The sequence below is a fragment of the Eretmochelys imbricata genome, chromosome 7, assembly GCF_965152235.1.
Source record: "Eretmochelys imbricata isolate rEreImb1 chromosome 7, rEreImb1.hap1, whole genome shotgun sequence".
Taxonomy (NCBI): Eukaryota; Metazoa; Chordata; order Testudines; family Cheloniidae; genus Eretmochelys; species Eretmochelys imbricata.
The window spans coordinates 28,999,443-29,027,241 of record NC_135578.1 but is presented as its reverse complement, the minus strand read 5'-3'; the positions used below and the strand labels follow the sequence as shown (position 1 = coordinate 29,027,241).

Sequence of the window (27,799 nt, the reverse complement as noted above, 5' to 3'; positions counted from 1 at the left end):
TTGGAGAAATACTCCACCTGTGTAGTGAGATTTGTCACATGCAGAAGGAGAAGAAAGGATTTTTACTATATTTATATTTCAGCACTCTACGAACATTATCCTGCAACCCATTGTGGAGTGCTAGAACTGGAAAGGCAAGAAGAATTAAAATCCCATCAAGCTGGAGATGTACTGAAAGGAATGGCTTTATACCTGTACATTTTGAACGACATCTTTAAATGGAGATGATCGCTGCATCCATGAGTTCACCATGTCCATCGCTCTGTCAAAGTTCTTTACATATTCTCCATACATCTTCAGAAAGGGAGCCAGTTTTTGAAGGATGTCTCCCAGCCGTGGGTTTGCATTCCTATTGCAAAGAAGGCAGATAAACATGTCTTGAAACCCACACTATTGCACGCACACACACACACTTACTTCGACCCAATTTTAGCCCTGGTGTAGAAAGGGGCAATTCCTTTTTGACATCACTAGGGGCTCACCCAGACTTACATTAAGGCTGAATTCAGCTCTGTGAAATTTTATTAAGAGAATAATCTAGATTTTTGTCCAATAAGAAAAGTAATTTACTGAAAAGAGTCTGTGATTTTTCACAATTATTTTTTTTCCGTATAGCAAAAGAACTGAAGATGCAAAGAGGCCATGTAGTTACATCTAGGCACTCCACCTGAGGGTTACATGTTAGCATATAGGGAGGACACAGAAACTCAGTAATATATGAAGAACTTCCCACAAATTCACTTTCACAATATAGGAAACAGAATAGCCTGAATAAATGCTCCCTCCATATTTTGGGCCCCTCAGGAGGCAGAGCCCAGGAAGTGGGGGCTGGGAGCAAAGTTGGATCTAGACCTTCATATCTCCTAAATTTAAGGCTTGATTGGGGGTCTGCCCAGCCCACAGAAAGAGTCAGAGCCGCCATAGGGTTACTCTAATTTCCAAAAGCTTTCCATACTCATTTATGGGCTGCTCCGCAGCCCAGAATAGCTTGAGCACAGAGAGCTGCCAGCCTGGTCACACTCCCTTCATCCTACGACATGTCTTTTCAACTGGGGTCACAAAGGAACAGAGCATTTCTCAGGATCCCTCCTGGGCTGGGGAAGTTTTCAGCTACTTTCTATCCCCGTTATGCCATTGGAGCAGCATGAGAGGGCCAGAAATCAGACAAGAATGGAGGCCTAGGAGAGACAAGACCTCAGTATGTACATAGGGTTTATTAGAAAAGATTTTATTCAGGAGCCAGGAGATGGTGTTATCCCTTATCTGCGCATTTGCATTCCTATTTCTGACTTCACACACAAGGGAAGGAATAACTACAATAATGGTTAACTGGCCCAACCATCACAATGTTGGAATAAGGCTGGATTGGAAACCGGCAGGTTTGGGTTCTGTTTCAGTCCTATGTGACCAGGACAAGTCACACTTCCTGAGCTTTAAGTATCAGAGGGGTAGCTGTGTTAGTCTGGATCTGTAAAAGTGGCAAAAAGTCCTGTGGCACCTTATAGACTAACAGAAGTATTGGAGCGTAAGCTTTCGTGGGTGAATACCCACTTCGTCGGATGCATGTAGTGGAAATTTCCAGAGGCAGGTTTAAATATGCAAGGAAGAATCAGGCTAGGGATAACGAGGTTAGTTCAATCAGGGAGGATGAGTCCCTCTTCCAGCAGTTGGTGCTCTCAACTGCTAGAAGAGGGCCTCATCCTCCCTGATTGAACTAACCTCGTTATCTCTAGCCTGATTCTTGCTTGCATATTTATACCTGCCTCTGGAAATTTCCACTACATACATCCGACGAAGTGGGTATTCACCCACGAAAGCCTATGCTCCGATACGTCTGTTAGTCTATAAGGTGCCACAGGACTCTTTGCCGCTTTTCCTGAGCTTTAGTTTTCCTGTCTATAACAACCCTCACTAACCTCATACGGGTATTGTAAGGCTTAAGCACAGTGACATCTTTAGATAGCTATGTGCTAATATTAGAAATCCTAGGTGGCAATTCTAGAACTGATAGACGTAGGCTGGGATTTTCCAAGGAGCCCAAAGGAAGTTCAGTGCACAAGTTTCTATGGAGATGGGTGTCTAACTCTCTTAGACTTTTTGCAAATGCCAGCTCTAAGTTTCTATTGACTCTCAAAGCCGGACCTTTCTCCCAGTGGCTGTCTTGCAGGTCATGACCATTAGGAGACAATGCCTTCTTGTTATTTCACCCCAACACTAAGCTTATAACTTTAATTTTAATCTACGTTAAACTGCACTAGTCATTTAATAGCCCATGCATGCGTTTGACTTTCCAGCACCCTTCTGGTGTCTAGTCTTCCTCATCTTAAGTAATGGCTGTCCCCATAGTTTCCAGTAATGTTCAAATGTGGCAAACTTTTTGCTTATTTCCTCTGGTCACTGATGTACAATTTGAAAAAGAGTGGACTCAGCAGAGTAAGATGTGAACTCTGATCTTGTCTCCATCATTTCAGAGTAGATGAGCAGATTAACTTTTGGTTGACTTTATAGTTTAATATAAAAACACTGTGTCAGAACACACTATGCTTTCTATAGGAAGAAAAGTCTTTACAGCCAACTTGTCATCTCAAATTTAATTTTCTAGGTCTATCTTACAAATAGCCTGTCTTTCTTGCATTCCAGAGCTTCTGTATTTACAACTTGGTGCAATTTTCAGGGCCTAACTGGAGCATAAACATTATTAAACATTCAACAAAAACATCTGCTTATGCTTAAAGAAGTACTTGTGTGTGTACAATGTGGATGTTAATATAATTATGATTATAGCAGTTTATCTTGCAGGAGACAATGAATTTGGATTTCAGAGTCAAATAGAATTTGATGTAAGGTGTAAAACACTATTGGAACAGACTTGACAATAGACTAACAGATTTGCAGATCTACGTAACTTGTCTAGATGCTTCATACATTGTGCGAAACTATTTCTATTAAAAAGTTAGATTTACAGTTAATCTTAACATAATCACAACTTAGTTCTTAAAGAAATGGACTGATCAAATCAAGCCTTAGATATAGCACACAAAAAGCTATTCCATTATAGGAGCGTTCTAGCATCCTTGTATAAGTATATATGTTGATGTTTGCCACTGCCTTTCTGATTGCCTCACAGAACCACTTGTGGGGCCAAAGTAATAAAAAAGAGTAAGTGATCTGGCTGTCTTATGGCATTGTAACACTGGAATGGTGGAAATACTGTCAAGGAGGACAGCTCTTGCAATGTTTTGGACCCACAAAGCACTCTGAGACAATATTTTTTTATTTAGGTTTGCCTTAGTATCTTGGCATGTATTAAAAAACGTATGATGACCTTCTGTATTATACGGGAAATAGTATGTTCTTGTGTAATTAAAACCTATGTTGTAAGACTAGGCTTTCTGACTGCTAGAACACCTGCAAACTGAATGTTTATTTGTAATACATTGGTTTACCCACCACTCTTGTGTAATTCTTGTTTGGAGCTCAGGCAGGAGAAATTGTCCATGGAAGCAATAGATGGAGGAAATATTTGAAAAGATGCCAGTTATCACTTCGGTTGGAACACCTGCTTCTGACAATTTAGTGCAAAAAACCTGCATGGGAAAAAACAAGATATTACCAGTTACTTAATATAAATCTAAAACCTGGCATTATGTTATGAACCATATTATTTAAAAGATGACTAATGTGCTTTAGTATAGGATCACACATTCTGTATTTTGGAGTGTGTATTTTTCTGTTTTTTTCTTTGAAGCTACATTGTATGTCATACAGAGTAATCTGTTAAACAAGACTGATTCTCATTCAGATGGGGAGGCTAAACCCATTTAGGTTTAAAACTAGTTTAGTTGTTTTTTGATGTGAAAACTAGTTGAAGAAAAGCAGATTTTTTTTCCTACCTGTCTTTACTCGGTCCAGGACAAAAGTACTCTGTACATGAATGAAAGTGAAAAGCACTCCTCAGATTTTCCTAAAGCCCCTGGAAATAGACCTCTGCTCATCCAAACCCAACCTACCCCAAATTTCCACAGAAATCTTTAGTCCAAGGGGCAGAGTGTAAAGGGCTTATACAAATAATGACTTCCCTAGCTGCATTCATAGCAAGAGGACAGATTTCATTGTTAAGAAATCCAGCACACCTGACTTACCAAAGTGATTCACCATTTTTATTCCTTCTTTCTCCCACATTCATAAATTGCACAATTGCCTGGGTGACAATCATGGTCCAGACCTCCGCAGTGGAAGAAGAGGTTTAAATCCCCAAAATGAGCAGTTGAACCAATTGACTGCATCCTGTATTAGTGTGGTATTAAAAAAAAATCAAGCCTGGTCTTTTATGAAAGCTTGTAGTGTTCAGAAATTGCTGCTCATTACGACACATGTATACAGATTGTGGTTAGGAATTTATGTATTTGTGTATATAGGAAACTGTGCTCATAATCTGTGGTGCAGTTTCACCTCCACTTCACAATGGGTTGATGGGCAGCCAGGCAGGGAGGGGCTGCTTCCCCAATCAGATGGGACTCACTCCACGCACCAAGCAATCGTTCAGCCCAGGAAAAAAACATTGAGGAAAAATCAAAGTAAATGGGAACAACTTGAAACTGAAAAGAAAACCCCAGGCTTTGAAAACTAAGAAAGGAGGGAGTTTCCCCCACTTTGAATATCTATAGTGACTGAAGGGGGGGGGAGGGGAAGAGAGACCCACAAAACTGAACCTGCAAGCCCTTTTAAAATAGAAGGGGGCTAAAGTGAAATCTGTTCAGAAACAGAGGGACAGCTTCTAAGTGGGAAGCTGTCTGTGAAATGCTGGATTCCCCCCAGAGTTAGGGGATAGCCTGGAAAACTGTTCAAATGCAATAGGTAATTTGTATTCAAAAAGGGACTTTATCTAATATAGAAGTTTTACACCTGAATTGGTGCCTTTATGTTTATTTTCTGTGTCACTTGTGTATGTTGGCTTCCCTTACTATTTCATCTTTGAGTCTGTGGTTTTTCTACTAAACAACCCTTTTGTTTATTTTTATCCTATGCAGGTCTCTGTTGTGCAAACTGTGTGGAGGGGGGGGGAACTGGTTTCACGCCTTTGGGGGTGACAGATAGGAAGAGAAAAGTCAGAGTTAAGAACTTGTGAAAGACGGGGAGACTCAGAACTGGAAGGACTCCTGAAATCAGCCTGCAAGGAGTAACTAGGCTGGTGGAAGCCAGGATGAGACCTTGGGCAGGCGACTGGCATCAGGGATCTGAGCCATAGCAGCACACTAAGGTGACAGAGCTGGAGGTGACAGAACATCTTCCTGATCTGGGTGATCCCCAAAACATCACAGTACTACAGACAGAGGAGTCAACTTTTCTAAACAATTCTAACCGCTGACCATTTTAAACACACCACTGAAGTTAAAAACTGCAGTATCGTTGCACCAGTTTTACTTTTACCCACAACATGAAGGAGGTAAATTAAAGAGTGTGGCCAGGTGAAGAATCCAGAGACATAAAGGGCCTGATTCTGCTGAGCTGATGCAGGCCCAACTCCTACTGACAAAAGCCTGTCAGGGGTCACAAAGCTGTCACAGATCCTGTCGTATCACAAAGCATTTTACTGTGCCCATGATTTCCTTTCAGTATCTGTTCAGTAACTGCTTCCTCTTTGTGGTCCCTGCAGTGCTGGTAGTTGAGTTAATTCTTTCCTGCTCCTTACGGCCTGTTTTAATGGTACTCAGCACAGATCAAGGGATTTAAAAAAAAAATAGGTGGTAGCTGTTTAGAGCCCTTCTCCACCACCACTGTCTTCAACCAACTTCTACTGTCTTGTCTCTGGTAAGCTGAACTCCTCCTTCCACCAGCAAAACCAGTTCTGGCTTTTGCAACCAGCTTCTCTACCATGTGCACTTAACATACTTTGTGCACAATAACTCTAATGGGAACCAAAGCATGTGCAATACCTGTAGGCTGAGTTGTAAATGGTATAAGAGCTGTTCATCTGGAGCCTGAGCTGGAAATGCCAGCCAGTGTAGGAATACTGGAAGCCAGAGAAAAAGGAAGTAGAAATAGGACTGTGGGCTGGAGGATGGAGAGGAAGAAATGTCTTGCAGTGAGTAACCTATTAAGAAATGGCAAGATCATGACTGCATTTTAGTAACACTTTCTATGACTCATCCATGATTTTAAGGGGAAATTACCAAGCCAACTCTCAAACCTACCTATAATGTTTACCTAAATTTTACTTGTCCTTACTAATAATCTGATGTCACAGAAAAAGTCTTAAACTATGTACAAAGTAATCACAACATCCACATTTATCTGAAGAAATCTGTTTTGTGTATTGAAAATGAAGCACAACTTGATCTAAGCAGAATTACCTGGTCCAGTAGATGCAGTCTTTTAACATAAGCCTCTTCTGTATGAAGCAGTTCATTGGCAATGTTGAACAGCTTTTGCGGCTCTGTACACTGAAAAAAATATTACAAATGAAGTTATCCAAGAATTAATATAAACCCTATTTTCATCAAACATTCTATTTCCCAAGACTCACTAGTATTAAGTCATCCCATGGGAGAAACTGCCCCAGCATTTCTAATCAAAGGATCTGTTTGCTGCTAGTGCATTTTCAAAGTTATTGTCTAAAACCTAATTAACATGTGATGGCTGGCTGTGATAGCACTTCCGTTCTCTTTATTTTGCTACAAATGATAGAATACCCCAAACCAGAAAAATCTTTAAATTCGGTTTTCAGGCCTTTACAAATATTAGCACACTAATCTGGTGACTAACATGCTAGACACCACTTTACCTGATGTCCATTTTTAAATTCACGAGCTATGACTACAAATCAGAGTACACTACAGTATATTTCTAATGCATGGTGTAGTTTTAAATGCATAAGGATGCAGCTTCCACTACCTCCCTTTAGAGGTTCTTGCACTTGCTATTAGGAAGTTTTCTCTGATATTCAGGCTAAATTCACCTTGTCTTATTTTCATCCCATTATTCTTAGTGCTATTCCTTCTACCAAACTATTTCTCCCCAGTCCTGGTTTTTATATAATTCAATCACTTGACATTGATTATAACGTCCCCACTTCAGTCTTAGTTTAGCCTTAGACTGTATATAAATTCAGTCCTTTCAATTCTTAAAATTCATTGAGTCAGCATGTTGCTGACTGAAATACATTTATCCTCTTGACAAATTCTTTAATATCCATCAACAATTTGTAGTATCCAAGATTTTAAATGCAAACTGTGTGCTTATGATGAAACAATATCTCCTCTCTCTCTAGTGGTCCCATTAGAAAATATACAGGTTTTTACATTAGCAGATGATTACCGTGTAAAGATAGGGAAACTTGAGAAGTTTCTGTACTAGCATCAGTATTTAGTATTAAAATGATTACACCTTTAATAATCTGGAAAAATGGATGAGCAGAAAGAGGGCAAAATATGCACATATAAATTATTTAGGTTAGTCAAGACTAGAAGACTGAGAAACTCCAGAGACCTCAATGATTGGGCAATGGCACAGAGATGAGAAATTCAAGGGAATCTAACATATTTTGAAGGAATAATCTGAACTACTTACACAGAGTGCTGGATTCTAAGTTAATTGTACCCACTGAAGGGAAAAACATGGATTTCACTGTCAGCAGCTCAATGAAAACATCTGCTCAATGTGCAGTGGTGATCAAAAAAGCAAAATAATGGGGTGATTACAAGTGAGAGAGAAAATAATACTGAAAATATTAGAATGTCATTAATATAAATGGATGGTATAGCCTTACAGGAAATACTTCATCCACTTCTGATCATCCAATCCCCAAAACACATGAAAAACAGAAGGGACCAGAGACATGTAACAAAAATAATTAAAAGCATGAAAAGATTTCCGTTAGAGGAGATATTGAAAAGACTGGACTGTTTAGAGAGGAGATAAACAACAGGGGACTTGATGGGGTACTTTTTGCATAGAGAAGGTAAATCGAGTGTTCCTATTAATTCCTGTTTATAATCAAAACCAGGGAACATTCAGTGAAACTTAAAGCCAACAAATTTAAATTAATAAAAGGAAAACACTTAAATTTATCCTGTGGACCTCAGTGTCGCAAAACAGAATTGAGATCAAGAACTTGGCAGAATTCAGAAATTAGACATTTATATGGATAAATGAGAACTCTACAGTTACATTAGCTAGGATAAAACATGCATGATTCAGAACTTAAGTCAACCACTAACTGACAGAGGATAGGAATCCATTTCCCTGATTGTTCTGTAAAGATATTTCTTTCATCTTACTCTGATGCAATTCCTCAGTTCCGATGTACTGTGCATTGCAGCTTGCTGTGGGCAATGGGATAATTTATGATATAGCTGTCCTGTGAAATAAGCTCTTATTGCAACCCTCCCAATATTAAAATCATAGCATGTAAAGTAAACTGAAATAACGTATCATTTTAAACGTATTGCATTGTGTCCTACCTGACTCTACACAGAATAAGTACTGATCTTTGTGCCTACTATTTATAGTAAATGATGGGACACCACTGCTTTCATAACCTTTGAACTTGCAAAAGGGAAATAAAAAAAATATTACTTTATACCAAGATATCTCTTTGGTCGTTCAAGTTGTTAGCAATGGATGGATCTCTTCATGGGGAGAAAGTTAGTTACTTGCCAATTTTGCTGAAAATGAAGGAGTTTCTAAGTGAAAGGCATGAAGTTCAACCTGCTTTAACTTGACCACCATGCCAGCCACTAAAGCTATCTTTTCAGTTGTTTGAATTCAGAACTTGAAAAGAATTAGTTTTAACCAAATACATTACTTCTCAAAAGTAAAGCTTTATATAGCACACAGTTACTTTTAACGTCCTGGGCCTCACAGTCTGTAACTCAGTTTACATTTCCAAAAAACATGTTGACATCTGTTTAAATACCAAACAATGGCTAAAGATAATTTTAGCTCAAGCTGGACCTAATTCTTTAAAGTGATATTACACTACAGCAGCAACTGCTGGTGGTGGCAGAGATATGGGCATTTAAGTTGCTGTATTTTTCAATCATTTCCCTGTATAGTCACCTTGAACGTCTTAAATGAATGCTTGGTTGGTAATTTTCTCACTGGCATAACCTTTAACAAAGTGAATTAATTGTTATAGACAGTCCTACTCTTGCAGCCTTCTGTTGTTTGAATAATTAAGGGTCTGATTCTACCAAGATTGAGCCATACTTAACTCTGCAATTAGTATTCTTGGAGTAAAATACTGATCAATGTGAGTAAGATTACAGAATCTGGCCTTAAAGATACTAGGGCAAAAAAAAGCATGAAACTTCCAGGCTCTACATTTTATAAAGGTAAAATTAACACAAAGCAAATTGCCATATAGATGAAGACATTATATGCTAACTCTTGCTCAGTTTACTCATGTATGTAAATAATCCAACTGAAGGCAATAAGCCTCTTTACTTGAGTAAATCAAGCAGGTTTTAACCCAATATGAGTTAGACAACAAAAGTTGGTGAAAAAGAGTGAGCTAGAAAACACATGCTTGGGAGGCAGCATGTGTAATGGTTAGAACACAGTCCTGTTGATCAGGAAACCCAGGTTCTCTTCCAAACCATACCACTGATTTGCTATACACTGCGGCGGCGCTCCTTCTCCACTTTGATGGGTTCCGTGCTTCCTCTTAGCAGTGGGCTGGGGAATTTCCCCACACCCCTGGGTTTACTGCCCCCACATTGTCTAGGCAGGGGTTCCTCCCAGCCTTCCTCTTAGCCTCTGGTAACTCCTCCGGGTTTTGTGGTGGCAGGCCAGGCAGCCAGTTCAGTCTCTCCCCTCTGGCGGAGTCTCTTCTCCGCAAACCTCTGGGGCCTGGAAGGGCTGTACGCCCTGTTGGGCAGGGTTTCCCGTGCTCTTCACCTCTGTACCTGTGAGGTCTGCCTCTGGCATTTGTCAGTGTCTGCACTGTCCGGCTCTCCAGTAGCACGCCTGCTCCCCACAACTCCTATTGTGCGCACCTATCTGACTGGAGGGGAGGCTTTTAACAGGTTCTGGCAGGCCCTTGACTGGCCCCAGCTATCCTAATTAACCTGGAGTAACCCCTGTTCAATTACCAGGGGAAAAGTGACTTGCTTATCCTGGGGCTAATATACCTGCCTTCTATTGGCTAGGTTGGCGCATGGGGCTCTCCACCCTTTGGACCTTGCGGTGCGTACTTCAGGAGGTTGAGGCCGCCTTACTAACCGCTTCTCGGGTCGACCTCGAGCGGGTCCTGCGAGAGGACACTCCCCACCCACTCCTCACCCCAGGCCTTCTGGACCTTTCCAATGGGCCACTGCCCTGTGAGCCCTCCCAACCCCGTCCTCCTCTTACCCCAAGCCAGCTGTGTACTCTGCAGCCGGTTTGTTTCTGAACCGCGCTGAGAGAACAGCTGTACAGGTTCATGGTCCACATGCTTCATTTCCCCACCCTCACGTCCCACCTGGACACCAAGTAGCGGGATCTATTACCAGCTATGGAGGGTGGGAAACCCCGGTGGGCCAGCTTGTATTCTACCCTAGTTTTGCAGCCCGCCGGGGATATCAGCTGACAGCTCCACCATGGAGTTGTGAGCACAGGCGTGTACCTGACGCGGTTCACTCCCATCCCTGAAGCCTGTCCTTTCTGTGGCATGAGGGAAATGTGTATCTTCAGTGCACCAGGTTGCAGCCCCTCTTCCGGCTCCTCCAGAACCTCTTATAGAGGTTCTGGCTGCACTTTTCCCCCACCTGTTTGTTTATGCATACCCCATCTGTGGCCCCACGAAGTCAAGGGAACCTCCTCGTCAACCTCCTCCTAGCTATGGCCAAGGTGGCCATTTATAACACTAGGGAGAGGAGGTTGGCTGAGGGGAGGCTCTGTGACTGTGGAGCCTGTTTTTGTTCCTTTATCCACTCACACATCCGGGCAGAGTTCCTCTGGGCTGCGTCCGCTGGCTTCTTGGATACTTTTGAGGAGTAGTGGACATTGTCTGGGGTTCTCTGCTCGGTGTCCCCTTCAGGTTCCCTAGTCTTCACAGTTTGAACCCTATGCCTGTTCTTGTTCTTTCCTCTGTTGTCCCCCAAACTTGGTTGAGTTCTGGGCTCAGTAGCTCGTCCCCCGGCTGGGAGAGGGGCTTTTAGCTGTGGGCGGCTTGTACCTACCCACTTCCAAGCACCCAATAGGATCACTCTCCTATAGCCGTCCAGCCTGACCCCATCACATCACTCATGGGCAAGTTACTTAATCTCTCATTGCCTACCTGTAAAATGGAGAAAGTGATGTTTGCCCATTTCTGGAAAGTGCTTTGAGATCTTCTGGATGAAAAGAGCTGTATAAGTGCCTCTATTGATGTGTGGAACGAAATCACTAGCTGATTATAATGTTGTCATCCAGCCATTGAGTTCAGCTTTATGTCAAAAAGATTAAGGCTCCAAGGCTTTACCAAGCATAAACTCAGCACTGAAACATAAACTTTTACTCTTGGGAGTAATGGTCAGAGCGATTATTTTATTTATTTAGCATAAATGACTAAAGATACCTGTAAACTTAAACTCCAGACTATGTATAAATAAATTCTTGATATTATACAAAGGGCACCAGTGAAGCTAGCTTTACTAATAAGCACATATTATACAGATAACACGAGTGTAATTTTCAGGAAGTTGTAAAATATGTTCCTCTACTGCGTATACACATGCGTTATAAATATACTCAACTTCTGTTCTTCCTAATAGTCTTGCTGGATGATTAGTCAGTATGACCATGCTGTATATTACAGCTGTTAAAAATATTCTGAAGTAGTTTAAGTATTATGCTGGCTGAATGAGTAGAAGGACAAGAAAAAGGGAAGCAGTAGGCGTTTATTTTGCAGACACGGGAAGCTTATTACAGCGTGTTGAAAGTAATGATTGCACTATGGTCATTCATTCCTTTTCAAATAGTCCAATTACTTCTTCCCAACCACAACGCATACGTGGCTATAGTTATTCTCCAACACTAAAAAATGGGGGCAAATTCTACTTTAGCAAAAACACTGGACCACATGTTCCTAAAGCAGAGGCCCAGGTTCACGCATATGCAGAGGGATCTCTGAAACTGTGTGTGCAGTTATCACAGTCAAAGAGGCAAATGGGTAATTACACACACAAAGCCTAGTTGGACAGCTTGCTTGCCGTAAGTGTGCACTGCACTTCCTCAGAGCTCAATCACATGTCCTGCTATGTACCCACTCAGGAGAGTGAAGAGCTCCCTTGTTCCTTGGGATAAGCTATCCACATTGCTCACCCCCACACATTAGGAAAAGCAGCCACTGCTGGGACTGCTACTCCTCCTGCAGAAGTGGGTGGAGTGGGGGAAACAGGAGAGGGTTAGTGGGCACAGCCAAGGCTCTGCAAAACCCCGCCTCCCCTCCAATGCAAGAGACAGTGCAGCTGAGCCAGAGCCAAAAGGGAAGTAAGCTGTACCAACTAATGGGAGAGTGCAGATTGCTTCTGCCCTAGACCAAGAGGGAAGCAGGTGAGTGGCGAGTAATTTTTTCCTGCTGGAATGGAGCCAAGAGAGGCTAGATATGGCCCCCACTCCAGGTTAAATCCTGGGAGCTGGGGAATGCTGGCCAATCAGCACCTCTTCCTCCCAGCTGGCCAGTGGGTCCCAGGCACTTGGGGCCAGGGGGGAAAGCGGGGGGGGGGGGGGTTTGGGAAAGGGAGAGCTACTTTGTGTCCTTCATCGAGTGTCCCCTTCCTCACTACTGGGACTGTCCCCCTTCACAGACAGCCTCATCAAGCTCCCCCTACCCATAGAGGCAAATGGGGGGCATTCTGCCTCATATGCGTATTGTGTAGAAGTGGGAGGGGACACAAGAAGAGTTGGGCCAAATGAACAATCACCCATAATTCCACACGGGTTCTCTCCCATAGAAAGCACACGCACTTGTGGAGGAGCTCATTGGAGCAGTGATTATGTTAAGAACATACATCACAGCGAAATAACAGGTCAAACCCAAGCCCTGACTTTCAATCTGGGGAAAATTACTGTTCAAGTGACACATGACACTAACTCCTCATAGACTAGGCAGAGCTGTAGGTTAAGTCAACAGGAATACGCAGCTAGTATCTCCAATTTATTATAAGATGGGTGTGTCTTGAATCTTGCCAAACAGACAGACTAGCAACATATATCTTATGTGAAAAGGAATCCAAAGTCAAATATGATCAAGCTCTTTTTAAAATCACAAAAGTTTCTGGCAAATAATTGTTATGGAAAAAATTCCTACTCAAAAAAAAAAATGTTGAAAACAGTAGTGAAAGGTAATCTATTTCCTAGGCTATTAAATCCACTTCCTTATAGCCTGGATGCCTCACTATCCCAGGGGTTGCCAATAAATTGATTGTGATTAGATAGCAAATCCATTGTTTCTTAACCACCATTAAGACAAAAAGACTGACAAAGCAGCTGCGCACTTTAGGGAAAACTAGGTGAATCTATTTGTGGCCTTTAAATGTCACTGACTTAGGAAAGAAAGAGGCAACACTCCATTGCACATAAGCCACTAAAGAAATAAATTAAGAAACGTGTTTCAACCTTTAGAATGGTGCAACTTTAAAGGTTGAATCAGGAAGCAAACATAATGATTTCACATCCTCTTTAAGGCAAAGAAAGTTATTCTGAACACACAGAGATAATCTGACCAATAGTTTGACCCAGAAATCCAGGTGAAGTTTCCCAACAGATAAATTATGCCACAAAATTGGAACTGAAACTCCGCTTATAGTTCTTCAACCTTGAGACAGGCTGAACTTTCAATTAACTATACAGACAACAAATATGCAGAGTTCTATTCAGATACTTGTCACAGTCAGCAACAGAATACTGGAATTGATGGAGTAACGAGATCCAATATGGCCAAATCCCATGAATAAACCCATCTTGGTCAGCCCATAATCCAGGATGATATAGAAGCCAACCCACACACATAGTTACAGCCTATACTTCTGCATCTTTCCTCACCAAGAGGTATTATTGGCCCTAGGTGGTAGTGGGAATAGAAAATAGCAAGAGAACAGGAAGATCTTTCTTTGAGATTGAGGTGTGGGGTTTTTGGCCTCTTTGTAAGAAATAATCTATTGTATAGTTACATAGTCACAGCAGGACCTATATCTTGTTTCTAATTTTCAATGGAATAAATAGATCAATCTCCAATTACATTATAGACCTAATTACGATTTATGAACTACCAAGACAGTTGTGCTCCCCTGAGACAGTGCAGATCACACAGCCCAGGATGAAGTACATGAGAGCTAGGGAAAATGAGGGGATCCAGCTATGGAATGAACGTCCAGAGAAATTTAGATGACTCCAGAGCCTGAGCATCTTTAGGAAACATTGCAAAACCTTCCTACTTGACGACCATCTTTCCACCACTGTAATGACAAACTGGGTGAGGTAATATCTTTTATTAGACCAACTTCTGTTGGTGAAGGAGACAAGCTTGTGTCTCATATTCTGGGAACAACACTGCAAATACCATAGAAATAACACAACATCGACACCCCTTTCTTTCCAAAGACACCCTCCAACAAAAACTGAAAAACAGGTAATGAAAAAACAAAAAACAAAAAACCCCAAATCCCTACACCAAACAGAGTTTTCAGCCACAAAAGGAGATAAGCCAGAGACTCCATGAAGTCCCCTATAGGCTTTGCTATTGCCATCGTTGTTATGTGAAAGGCACTCAAATAGTACAGTGATGGACAACGGGGGGGGGGGTGTAAAAGGGGGAGTGGGGTTTGTCTGCTGAGGAGTTTCTCTACTTATTTTTCCTTTTACTGCAAACATTTAAATAAAAAGACATGAAAAAGTGTTCTCACTTTCAAAAGTTTTACTCAGTCCATGCGAAGCCGTAGTTCCACCAAAGACGCTGACATTAACAGTCTACAGAACATGATAGTGGCTCCAATCCCACTTTCATTTCATTCACTCTCTTGTAAGTATATCAAGGCTAACATGTCTCAGTTTCTGCGCTGATGACGTTTTCTGAGACATTATCAAAACTGATAAGCTCCCCTTGTCCATTTTCATTTTGACAAAAGACAGATAAAAATCCCAATTACTTTAAAAATATATTCCAGTAATTGTGTGCTGATAGTGAGATGTGTTAGACTCCAAAGAGAAGCTACATGACATAGGATATTTAAAGCTAGTCTAAAGAGAAAAATGCAAGCTTCACAGTAGGGAATAGTACTTCACCAGCAAAGGTTTATTGATTCAAAAGTTGTTGTTTTTGGCTGGGGTGTGTGTGTGTGTGTGAAAAATACAGTGTGGGGGGAAGAAAGATCAGCAATTATTCATGATCTCCATTTAAATTGGTGGACTGGGAATCATCAAGTCATTATTAAACCAACCTGCAGCTGTAATTACTATGTACCCTGTTCGGACTACAAGATACAAAGCTTTCCAGAGACATGGATGTTACTACAGTTACTAGTTACCCCTGCTGAGTGGCTGCAACGTCTGGGGCACTTGTATGGGTCTGAGTGTGTGTGTAGAGAAAAAGCAGGAAGAAACAGGTCCAACCCCGGGCATGTTTTTTTTCTAAAAAGTCCTTTTCAGACAGGGAGGAGGCACTCTCTCTGCCCCCAATCTCAAGAGCTGATGGTGATTGATGTTTCTTCGTTCCCTTATAACTGGGCAGGAGCTTTTTAATGTTAAGGGAAACCTCCCTTCCACACAATAACTGGTTTTGGGAAGAGTGAAATAAACTTTCAGCCTGATTGGGCCCTACCTTTCTCCAGCTGACAGTTCCAGAATGAGCAGTAATGGAACAGTCAATCGGGACAGGGCAGCCTAAAAAATCTTCCCAGCTTTCCTCCGCACAAGGCTGTCAGATAAGGCAATGCGCATGCTCTGGGCTTTCCCCAGTTCATTCCATAGCACCGAACAACCATAACAGTCAAAGTGAGCAGAATCAAGGAGGTGGAAGGGAGGACAACGTGGCAATGTAATATTGAAATCCTGGCAATAGGGATAATTCCTTCCCCTCAAGAGTTTCTCATTTAAATTGCAAAGTTAAGTCTCTATTTACAGATTCCCTAACCTACTCAAAGCACCAAGCAAAGTAACAATTAGCTTTACTTCAAACACATGGTTTATGTTATTTAAAACTCACAATGAAAACTTTATATATATATTTAATTACATAAATTATCTCAGAGGAGCAAGGAGTATTATTATAAATGCTGCACCCTGGAACTCAAATATCTTATAAAATGTTGGTGTGTCAGTAAAGCACATCTTTAAAATGAAACAAATCCATCCCATTGCATTTACACAAGGGATAAATCTGGTTTGAGCCTGCATTCCTTACAAAAACAAATCTTCCTCGGAGCCCATAGATTCATAGATTCATAGATATTTAGGTCAGAAGGGACCATTATGATCATCTAGTCTGACCTCCTGCACAACGCAGGCCACAGAATTTCACCCACCACTCCTACAAAAAAAACCTCACACCTATATCTGTGCTATTGAAGTCCTCAAATTGTAGTTTAAAGACCTCAAGGAGCAGAGAATCCTCCAGCAAGTGACCCGTGCCCCATGCTACAGAGGAAGGCGAAAAACCTCCAGGGCCTCTTCCAATCTGCCCTGGAGGAAAATTCCTTCCCGACCCCAAATATGGCGATCAGCTAAACCCTGAGCATATGGGCAAGATTCATCAGCCAGATACTACAGAAAATTCTTTCCCAGGTAACTTGGATCTTACCCCATCTAAAACCCATCACAGGCCATTGGGCCTATTTACCATGAATATTTAATTACCAAAACCATGTTATCCCATCATACCATCTCCTCCATAAACTTATCGAGTTTAATCTTAAAGCAAGATAGATCTTTTGCCCCCACTACTTCCCTCGGAAGGCTATTCCAAAACTTCACTCCTCTGATGGTTAGAAACCTTCGTCTAATTTCTAATCTAAATTTCCTAGTGGCCAGTTTATATCCATTTGTTCTTGTGTCCACATTGGTACTGAGTTTAAATAATTCCTCTCCCTCTCTGGTATTTATCCCTCTGATATATTTATAGAGAGCAATCATATCTCCCCTCAGCCTTCTTTTAGTTAGGCTAAACAAGCCAAGCTCCCTGAGTCTCCTTTCATAAGACAAGTTTTCCATTCCTCGGATCATCCTAGTAGCCCTTCTCTGTACCTGTTCCAGTTTGAATTCATCCTTCTTAAACATGGGAGACCAGAACTGCACACAGTACTCCAGGTGAGGTCTCACCAGTGCCTTATATAACGGTACTAAAACCTCCTTATCCCTACTGGAAATACCTCTCCTGATGCATCCCAAGACGACATTAGCTTTTTTCACAGCCATATCACATTGGCAGCTCATAGTCATCCTATGATCAACCAATACTCCAAGGTCCTTTTCCTCCTCCGTTACTTCTAGTTGATGCGTCCCTAGCTTATAACTAAAATTCTTGTTATTAATCCCTAAATGCATGACCTTACACTTCTCACTATTAAATTTCATCCTATTCCTATTACTCCAGTTTACAAGGTCATCCAGATCCTCCTGTAGGGTATCCCTGTCCTTCTCTAAATTAGCAATACCTCCCAGCTTTGTATCATCTGCAAACTTTATTAGCACACTCCCACTTTTTGTGCCCAGGTCAGTAATAAAAAGATTAAATAAGATTGGTCCCAAAACCGATCCCTGAGGAACTCCACTGGTAACCTCCCTCCAACTTGACAGTTCACCTTTCAGTAGGACCCGTTGTAGTCTCCCCTTTAACCAATTCCCTATCCACCTTTCAATATTCCTATTGATGCCCATCTTATCCAATTTAACTAATAATTCCCCATGTGGCACCGTATCAAACGCCTTACTAAAATCTAAGTAAATTAGATCCACTGCGTTTCCTTTATCTAAAAAATCTGTTACTTTCTCAAAGAAGGAGATCAGGTTGGTTTGGCACGATCTACCTTTTGTAAAACCATGTTGTATTTTGTCCCATTTACCATTGACTTCAATGTCCTTAACTACCTTCTCCTTCAAAATTTTTTCCAAGACCTTGCATACTACAGATGTCAAACTAACAGGCCTATAATTACTTGGATCACCTTTTTTCCCTTTCTTAAAAATAGGAACTATGTTAGCAATCCTCCAATCATACGGTACAACCCCTGAGTTTACAGATTCATTAAAAATTCTTGCTAATGGGCTTGCAATTTCTTGTGCCAATTCTTTTAATATTCTTGGATGAAGATTATCTGGGCCCCCCGATTTAGTCCCATTAAGCTGTTTGAGTTTCGCTTCTACCTCAGATATGGTGATGTCTACCTCCATATCCTCATTCCCATTTATCATGCTACCATTATCCCTAAGATCCTCTTTAGTCTTATTAAAGACGGAGGCAAAGTATTTGTTTAGATATTGGGCCATGCCTAGATTATCCTTGACCTCCACTCCATCCTCAGTTTTTAGCGGTCCCACTTCTTCTTTCTTTGTTTTCTTCCTATTTATATGACTATAGAACCTTTTACTATTGGTTTTAATTCCCTTTGCAAGGTCCAACTCTACTTGACTTTTAGCCTGTCTCACTTTATCCCTACATATTCTGACCTCAATAAGGTAGCTTGCCTTACTGATCCCTCCCTTCTTCCACTCCCTATATGCTTTCTGCTTTTTCTTAATTACCTCTCTAAGATGCTTGCTCATCCAGCTTGGTCTACAACTCCTGCCTATGAATTTTTTCCCCTTTCTTGGGATGCAGGCTTCCGATAGCTTCTGCAGCTTTAATTTAAAATAATCCCAGGCCTCCTCTACCTTTAAACCCATAAATTCTTCAGTCCAATCCACTTCCCTAACTAATTTCCTTAATTTTTGAAAGTCAGCCCTTTTGAAATCAAAAACCTTAGTTGCAGATTTATTTTTGTTAATCCTTCCATTCAGTTTGAACTGAATTAGCTCATGATCACTTGAGCCAAGATTATCCCCTACAACCATTTCCTCTATGAGGTCCTCATTACTCACCAAGACCAAATCTAAAATAGCATCCCCTCTAGTCGGTTCAGCAACTACTTGCTGAAGGAATCCATCAGCTATCGCATCTAGGAAAATCTGAGCCCTATTATTATTACTAGCACTCGTCCTCCAGTCTATATCTGGGAAGTTAAAGTCTCCCATGATCACACAGTTTCCATTAGTATTTACTTTATTAAAAACATTAAAAAGGGCTCTATCCATATCCAAATTAGATCCCGGCGGTCTATAGCACACCCCAAGCACTATCCCAGGGGAGGCTCTAATAGTTTTCTTCCCCAATTTAATTTTTGCCCAGACAGACTCAGTCATATCCATTTCATCGCTTATTTCTTTACATTCTATCTCATCATTGATATACAGTGCTACTCCACCACCTTTACCTTTATTTCGGTCTTTCCTAAACAGCACATACCCTTCAATACCTGTAGCCCAGTCATGACTACTATTCCACCAGGTTTGACTTGAATACATACGGTTGGACTCTAGATTGGGTCCATTATTAGCTTTGTAACATTTTACATCTGGTGAGCCTTCGGTCCACATCAGAAACAGTAAATGCATAGATCTCCCTTTTCTTTTTGGCAACCTGAGGTTCAACTAGCTGAATTTAGTCTTCAAAGAAACGTTAAACTGGAAAACAAAATGTGTTTTTGTGACTGCAGGGCTAGTGAGAAAAGTGCCTTATTCGCATCTCCTGGTGTTGTGGGGATTTTGCAAAAGTGACACACATCCACTGGGAGATGGACTGAAAATCATGACAGTTCACAAAGACCACTGAACAGCACTCAGATTGTAACACCTTTCTGTTACTACCAATTCGATTTGAACCAGTGGACTGCAGGGGAAGGCTTCAATCCCCAAGCCATCCAAGCCCTTCTACAATCTGACTCTGTAGCATTTTTAGTTCTGGTGTTGGAATTAAGTGACAGAGCTATGAAGGTTTATCACAGGAGACCAAAGAAATACAATATTTCCAAAATTGAGTCTTAGTAAAGGATCACCTATGTGAAAACCAGAAATTATTGGAGCACAGTGATACAGTTAGTACAAAGGTATCTTGTCTAGATTCTTATACTACACACATCATCATCGTATCTACCAGCCTGCTGCTGCTATCACCAATAGATTAGACTGCAAGCTCCTTGGGACAAGGACCCTCTTTCTGTTCTGTGTGGACCTAGCAAAAGGGGTCCTGGTCCATGGCTGGGGCTCCTAAGAACTACATCTCAGTACAAATAAACAGCAAGCAGCTGCACATTTGATTCAGAAAGCCCTGCTCGTAGGGTTAGAGTCCAGAGTGTTCGACGTAAGCAAGGACATTTGCAGCACAACGGAGATGTTTGTGTGCTCAAGAACTCTTTCACTTTTCTTGTTGATGCTGTCCAGATTCCCAGGCCCTTCCCATACCCAGACAATTGTTCTTATTTGATCTTGCATGGTCTTTTGGCCTAGTGTATAGCAATTCAGGCCAGCCATTTCTGAGATTGAGACTTAGGAAAAAAAAAAATCTGTGTAATTTAGAAAACATGAGTAAGTCTTTTTTAGCCGTGGTTTATCTCAGAAAAAGTTTGATCTAGAAACTCCACAGGAGATTTAATGCACAGGACCAATTATGAGGGAGATAAAGGCATACTTTTGAAGTAAGTCAATAGCAAATGGCCAGCCAGGATTCTGCAGACTTTGTGGTGTGCCAAGGGAGTCAGGTAGGTTCCCTGGATGTATGACAAACAACCCCAGCTCAAGTGACCCATCCATAGCTCAAATTCCCCATAGAATTCCACCTGTCATTCCAGAAGCTCTCATTAGATCCCCAGCTTCTCAGCTGGCTTTCCCACAGTATCTCCCCTCCACTCCCAGCCTTCCCGTGCTTCCTTAGGCTCTATACCAGGGTTTCTCAACCTTTCTATTTCTGAGACACCCCTCCACCCCCAACATGCTATAACAACTCCACGGCCCACCTGTACCACAATGGTTTTTCTCCATGTAAAAGCCAGGGCCGGCGTTAAGGAGTAGGAAGCAGGGCAACTGCATAGGACCCCATGCCACAAGGGGCACCATGAAGCTAAGTTGCTCAAGCTACAGTTTCAGCCCTGGGTGCTGGAGCTCAGGGCCCTGGGCTTCAGTCCTGAGCGGCGGGGCTTCAGCTTTCTGCTCTGGGCCCTAGCGAGTGAAACACCGGCCGAGCTTGGCTGACCCCCTGAAACCTGCTCATGGCCCCCCAGGGTGCCCTGCACCCCAGGTTGAGAACCACTGCTCTATACCTTGCCCCCCTCGTTCCTCTTCCCAGCTTTGCCATAGCGCAGCTCTCCTGAAGTCCCCAAGACTTGCTGTAAGTCCTGATCAGAACCTGGGCCTAATGAAGATTTTATAAAGTCTACATGGACTAGTGTGAACTTTTTATAAAGCTTACAGAAGCCCACAGTACTGGAAGACTTGAATGCGGACTTTATAAATGAATGGTTCCTGAAGACCTACTAAAACCTGCAGCCAGTTTTATGAGGTTTAGAAGGCCTGCCTGGAAGCAAGCTAGGAAAATTAGTAGAAATCACGGCCTGGGGGAGCCAGAGAGGAAAGGGGAGCTCACTTCTATAGGTCAGGGGACCCACAGTCCTGAAGAGCTTCACCATGTCCCTTTCTCTGAATCCTCCCCCCAGCAGTTTCTGATTAATCCTGCACCACTATGTTCCAAAGGGCTTTCCCTCTAGTCCGCACTCAGAGTCCATGCAGAGAGTCTTGTGCAGATTTCCTTTGGCCTTAAGCAGATCCTGCAGCCCTCCTGGGTGCCCAGATAGCCCCCTGATTCAGCTTCTCAAGCCTCCATACCCTGATTCCTGCACGACTCCATTTTTACCTCCCTGCAAATGTTTAAGTCCACAGCACCTACATCAGACCATAGCAGGTTCACAGTAGCTCTGGACCTGATATAAACTTTATAAAGTCTTCATTGTCCAGTGCAGATGGTATAAAATCTGTATCGGGTTCATGGTTCTCAGTGTCTGCAGTTTTTGTGAACTACAAAAAATGCACAGGGAAGCAAATCCAAATATATCTCCTCTGCTGCTTTACCCTCATTGACCGATGGTGTCGTTCTGTCAAAAGAGCAATCAGGTTTTTCCAAGTAGCTGTAGTTTATCAAACCCACATTAGTTATTGCTCAGGCTTCCGCTATCTGCCAGACAGTGATTCTTTTATCTCAGTATTTGTTCTAAAATTGGAGCATTGCCATGCTGCGTATACTCTTGAATGGTTGCGGCTGTCCAGCTCAGGGTTGGTGGACTTATACAGTTGGTGAAGCCATCTTCTCAACAGTTACATTTTAGCATCAGTTGGTTAAGCCTACAATGCACTTTGGGATCCCCCAGATGAAAAATTCTAGCTACATAAATATAAACTATTACAATTATGCTGGAAAGTTTTGTTTGACACTAGAATGGACTGTGTATTCATTCATCTCGCTGTTTGGAAAATGTAAACAACCTTCACTTTGAGAAGCCGCATTTGCCAGAATAAACTTTCAAGTTTTGCCTTAACGTCAGCTCTTTCTCTGAAGTTAATGGTCTCAGTGACACCAAAATCAATGTTTTTGTCCTTCCTTCTGACTTGGCTCAGACTACTAACTGATGGTGCTACAGGAAGAATACTGTGTTTGATGCATGTGGATTTACAATTATTAACAAGTTCTGAGCCCATCACCACAAGATTCATTTGGGTTGCTACATTTCCATTTGCAAGTGGAGGGTTATAAATGTTCCTGGTTCCAGGAATTTGATTCTCCTCTCATTCACACTGGTATTACAGCTTTGTCTTCAAGTAAATTGCTCCCAATTTACACTAGGGTACTTTGGAGGAGAATCAGGCCTTATATTCTTGCTACATAACAGTGACTTTATAATAAGGTCTACACCATGGGCCAGACCTGCTCATATGAGATGGTGTAAGTTGGTCAAGGAAATAGGCACAATAGCATTTTATCTTTTGCTGGAAAAATTTCCAACCAATTCTACTACTAAGTGGTAAATACTAGGGCTGCCAATTAATCGCAGTTAACTCACATGATTAACTCAAAAATATTAATTGTGATTTAAAAAATTAATCATGATTAATCTCAGTTTTAATCGCACTGTTAAATAGAATACCAATTGAAATTTATTAAATATTTTGGATGTTTTTCTACATTTTCAAATATATTGATTTAAATAACAACACAGAATACAAAGTATACAGTGCTCACTTGATATTATTTTTATTCCAAATATTTGCACTGTAAAAATGATAAAAGAAATAGTATTTTTCAATTCACCTCATACAAGTATCGTAGTGCAATCTCTTTATCATGAAAGCACAACTTACAAACGCAAATACCTTGCAATACCATCTACAACAGTGCCATGCAAACGCCTGTTCTCACTTTCAGGTGACATTGTGAACAAGAAGTGGGCAGAATTATCTCCTGCAAATGTAAACAAACTTATCTGTCTGAGCGATTGGCTGAACAAGAAGTAAGTCTGAGTGGAATTGTAGGCTCTAAAGTTTTACATTGTTTTATTTTTGAATGCAGTTATTTTTTGTACATAATTCTACATTTGTAAGTGCAACTTTCATGATAAAGAGATTGCACTCCAGTACTTGTATTAAGTGAATTGAAAAATACACTTGTATTTTTCGTATTTTACGTCTTGTATTTTTACAGTGCAAATATTTATAATAAAAATAAATATAAAGTGAGCACTGTACACTTTGTATTCTGTGTTGTAATTGAAATCAATATATTTGAAAATGTGGAAACATTCACAAATATTTATATAAATGGCATTCTATTCTTCTTCGGCAGCGCGATTAATCGCCACTAATTTTTTTATCGCGCAATTAATCGCCATTAATATTTTTAATCGCTTGACAGCCCAAGTAAATACAGTTAATTACATATTCCTTTAATATAAAATTACAGACTGTTGTGTACATTGCTGCAGCTGTGAGCTATAGTACTCTGTATTCCAGGATGTTGTCTTTTAGCTGCAAAGAATTGTTTGAACAGTGAACCAGTATTGCTCCTTGCTTGTCATAAGTTACGTAATACTGCTCTAGGACTGGACCCTTTGCACACTGTATTCAGATGTATTACTGCCTGGAAACAATGTAATTTACAGAGACTCCAGCCTTAATAAGAAACATTTCCACCCACAATATATAAAAGAGAAAGAGGCATGAGCGCCTTTATGAAAAATACAACAAAGGCTTCAAATGACGTGCAAGTACTTCCATGGCTATGATTTTAAATATGACTATGTGAGGCCCTGATCCTTCCAGGAGCTCCACACTAGTAGACACCTGCACCTAGGGATCCAACAGCTGAAGCTAGACAAATTCAAACTGGAACTAAGGTGCACTTTTTTAGCTTTGAGTGCAATATGAGCATAATTGGAACAACTTACCAAAAGATGGGGTGGATTCTCCATCACTTGAAGTCAAGTGATAATCAAGACTGAAGGTCTTTCTAAAAGAGATACTCTAACTCTGTGTATAACCTGTGGTATACACAGCAACAGATGACATGATCATAATGATCCTTCTGGCTTTAAAATCCATGAATGTGGATGCAAGCGTCTCTCCCCAGCACAAGGCCAGATGCAGAATCAGGGCTTAAGGTTTGAAAGCGATGAAGAAATAAGTATCTTACCTTGTTTACATCTAAATCTTCTAACTTCGGCACTTCTGCTGTCTCTTGTTCCTCGCTACTTCCCTCATCTAGGTCACTGTCTTCATCCTGGGTTGAGTCTCTCTTCTGCTCTACAGGTGAAGACTTGCTACCCTTGCTGTCAGTTTCCATCTCTGTTGGATTCCCAGAGGCAGTAGACTTCTTCTGGTCTGTGCCTTCTTCATTTGGGAAAGTCTCTCCCGCCACACTACAAGAAGGGCTGTCAATTCCACTGTCTCTGTTGGGAATTTTACCGTTACCATTCAGCTCTGAGGTTGAGTCCTTACTCTCCAGCTCTCCAGAGGGCTCTTTGCTCACATTCACAGCAGTACAGGCTTCAGAGCTTTTGTTTTCCCCGATGCTTAGCTCTTTAATTTTCATTTTGTCTGCATTGGACAGTTCTGCACTGCACAGGACGTCTGGCTCATTTTCATCGGGCTCACTTTTTTCGTTTGTAGAACTGCCACAGGAAGCTACCATTTCACAGTCACTTGAGCTTGGCTGTTTGGAAGAGTCCAATCCAGGTTCCATCTTAAAAGTTAAATTTAATTGGTTTCTTTGAAGAACGTGGGTAGGTTGCCTACAAATGAAGAGGAAGCACCTTGGTCATTTGAATTGGAGGCTGGGATTTTCAAAGGTGTTTAAGGGAGTTAGGAGCCCAATTTCCATTCAGTTGCAATGGCAGCGGGGTCCTAACTCCCTTAAGAACCTTTGAAAATTCCAGTCAGAATGACTGAAACAAATACTCATTCAAAAGTTGCACACAAAGCCATGCCACTTGCTATCCCTTTAAAATTCCTCCTGTCCTGCAGGGAGGAAGTGCCTTTTCTCCCACTTAAAGACAGGAACTCATTGTTCTTCAATGGAATTATCCCTTCAGGGCAGGGGATCTCCTACAAGAGAGATGAAATTTTAAAGGGACAGCAGTGTACTATTTTCCTATATCAAAGCATAACTTTCAAAATTCATGTGATCTGTTTAAATATCATAACTAGTAGAAAGAACTTTTTTTTTAAACTCCACACCCTGTCCTGCAGGCTTGGCCTTCAATGGGAATTTCCTCTGAATAGGGTTTGCAAGATCAGCCAATTTTACAGTAAAACTGACCAACCAAATTTCAACAAATGCAGTTTCTGTAGAAACTAGCTTGTACATTAGCCTGATCTAGAATATGCTGTGATCTGTTCTCCTTCCCTATAAACTGTAAGCAGTTTGCCTGACATTTATTGAATGTTATAAAGTTTTCAATCAATAAAATCAAAAGCCACACAATAATCAAGATCTTGTAATAGCTAAACAATTCCAACCCAAACTTTGCCTACTAAAAGCAGACACTGAGTTATGTCTAGGCACAACTCTTCAATGATTTCAGTGGAAACTCCTATTTGGGGATTCATGGCATGATATAGATCAATACATTTTTTAGCAACATTGCTTTTTGTATCAAGTCCCCCTATGCACTCAGTTAAGTTTAGGGTTTATGATTAGACAAATTGCTCTATGTCAATTTGTACACAATAGTTATAATAAATATTCTTGATTTTATACACTTGTATTTTCCTCCCATTGAAACGAAGTTTCAAACCGAATGCAAAAAATGACACAGGTAGAAATAGACAAATATAAATATTTACCTAATACTTTCAAACTTTTCAATGAGGATGTTGACTCCTGCTGATGTCTGTGTTTCTTCCTCGTCAGGCACTAAGCTTCTTGATGACTTGGGATCAGCTGGCAAAGGCCGAGAAGGTGCTGGAGGAATTCTTTCCTGCCCAGGTTTGAGATGGACAGGTTTAGGAGGTACTAATAAAATTAAGGGGAAAAAGAGAGGATAAAGTTCTGGCTTCTTTATAACAACAAAGACAACAGATCCTCACTCTGAAGAAAGAGCGAGAAGCACCCATTGTTTTACTGCTGTTTATTAATTACATCGGAACCACTGCAGTCACAAGATATTTTTCACACAAAAACACTTTGATATGTTCTAAAGAAATAGCCTAGCTTCTCTTTTGCATTTCTACAGTTTTGTCAGATCTGTCAAAGCACTGAGTAGCTGACAGAACATCACCGCTTCCTTGTTGCCAAACAGGATGCACAGTGCACACACCAAGACTTGGTTGTGCAAGCACTCTCTTCATCTCCACCATAGTGCTCAATTTCCCTTACGGTGACTTTTCAAAACTTAGAATTCTTATTGCTCTAATACACTTAACTAGATCCCATAAGAAAAATATGGATTTGGACAGCTCACTCATTCTACTGGAAGCACTGCAAGAAAATGTAAAAAACTTTATTTCCTTCTCCCTCCCCCAGCTTCTCTGTGGTATATTCTTCACAAATTTCCTTCCTCTTTTGGTACCGCACTGAACAAGATACTGTATAAATAAGTGCTTACGTTAAACATGTCTCCAATCTGTTGAAAAAGAAAGTCAACGTTGTACCTTAACCTCTTAATTAGTCCTTTGCAGTTCCTTCTAATTAATGTAATGTAGCAAAACATATGCAATCAGTTCTTCATTTTTTGCAGAGTAAATGGTTTTATAAATACGTAAGCAGTAACCCATGGCAACAGTTTCACATGCTTTACTGTTTTATGCAGTGAAAGCAACTTCACATAAGTTGACCTTAAACTAGAAGCTAAGAAAAACTTGACAGTGAAATTAATCCAGAAGTGTGCATTTCTTTGAACAGTGCTGCCAAATATTCACTCAGCCCTAAATTGTCTAATAGGAAATATACTAAAAGTTCGACACACAAGTTATAAAGCGTTTTCCTAAATAACTTTTCAAGAACAGCAGCTGAATTCAAGTTTTTCATGTTAGTCAGAGCAACTATGGTGAAATGGTCCATTTGGAACATGTTTGCATAATGTGCTTAATGTTGTAAAATGTCTTTAATTATCAACAGTTCTGAATGAGTAATTTTAGAGCTTTGTTTTCTTTTTTAAATTATATGATAACGAACTTAGAGTGCCAATTCCTGAAGTCTTTACTCAGGCAAAGCTCTGGATGAGAGTTTCAGACTCTAGATCTGAACGAGCCTAACTGTCCTTTCTTC

At 41.0% G+C, this 27,799-nt stretch overlaps 1 protein-coding gene across 1 annotated transcript in view; it reads right to left on the bottom strand.

The window, feature by feature from the left end:
* The window catches only part of FGD3 (FYVE, RhoGEF and PH domain containing 3), a 91,654-nt gene extending 64,717 nt beyond the window's left edge, over nucleotides 1-26,937 (bottom strand). Inside the window, exons 1-6 of the mRNA XM_077822203.1 lie at nucleotides 26,850-26,937; nucleotides 26,377-26,545; nucleotides 24,725-25,322; nucleotides 6,354-6,443; nucleotides 3,451-3,587; nucleotides 193-349 (exon numbers count right to left, since the gene is read on the bottom strand). Of these exons, the coding sequence (XP_077678329.1) occupies nucleotides 193-349; nucleotides 3,451-3,587; nucleotides 6,354-6,443; nucleotides 24,725-25,322; nucleotides 26,377-26,545; nucleotides 26,850-26,889 (1,191 nt within the window). The 5' untranslated portion in view covers nucleotides 26,890-26,937. The remainder of the gene's footprint in view (nucleotides 1-192; nucleotides 350-3,450; nucleotides 3,588-6,353; nucleotides 6,444-24,724; nucleotides 25,323-26,376; nucleotides 26,546-26,849) is intronic.
* Between the last annotated feature and the right edge of the window lie 862 nt (nucleotides 26,938-27,799).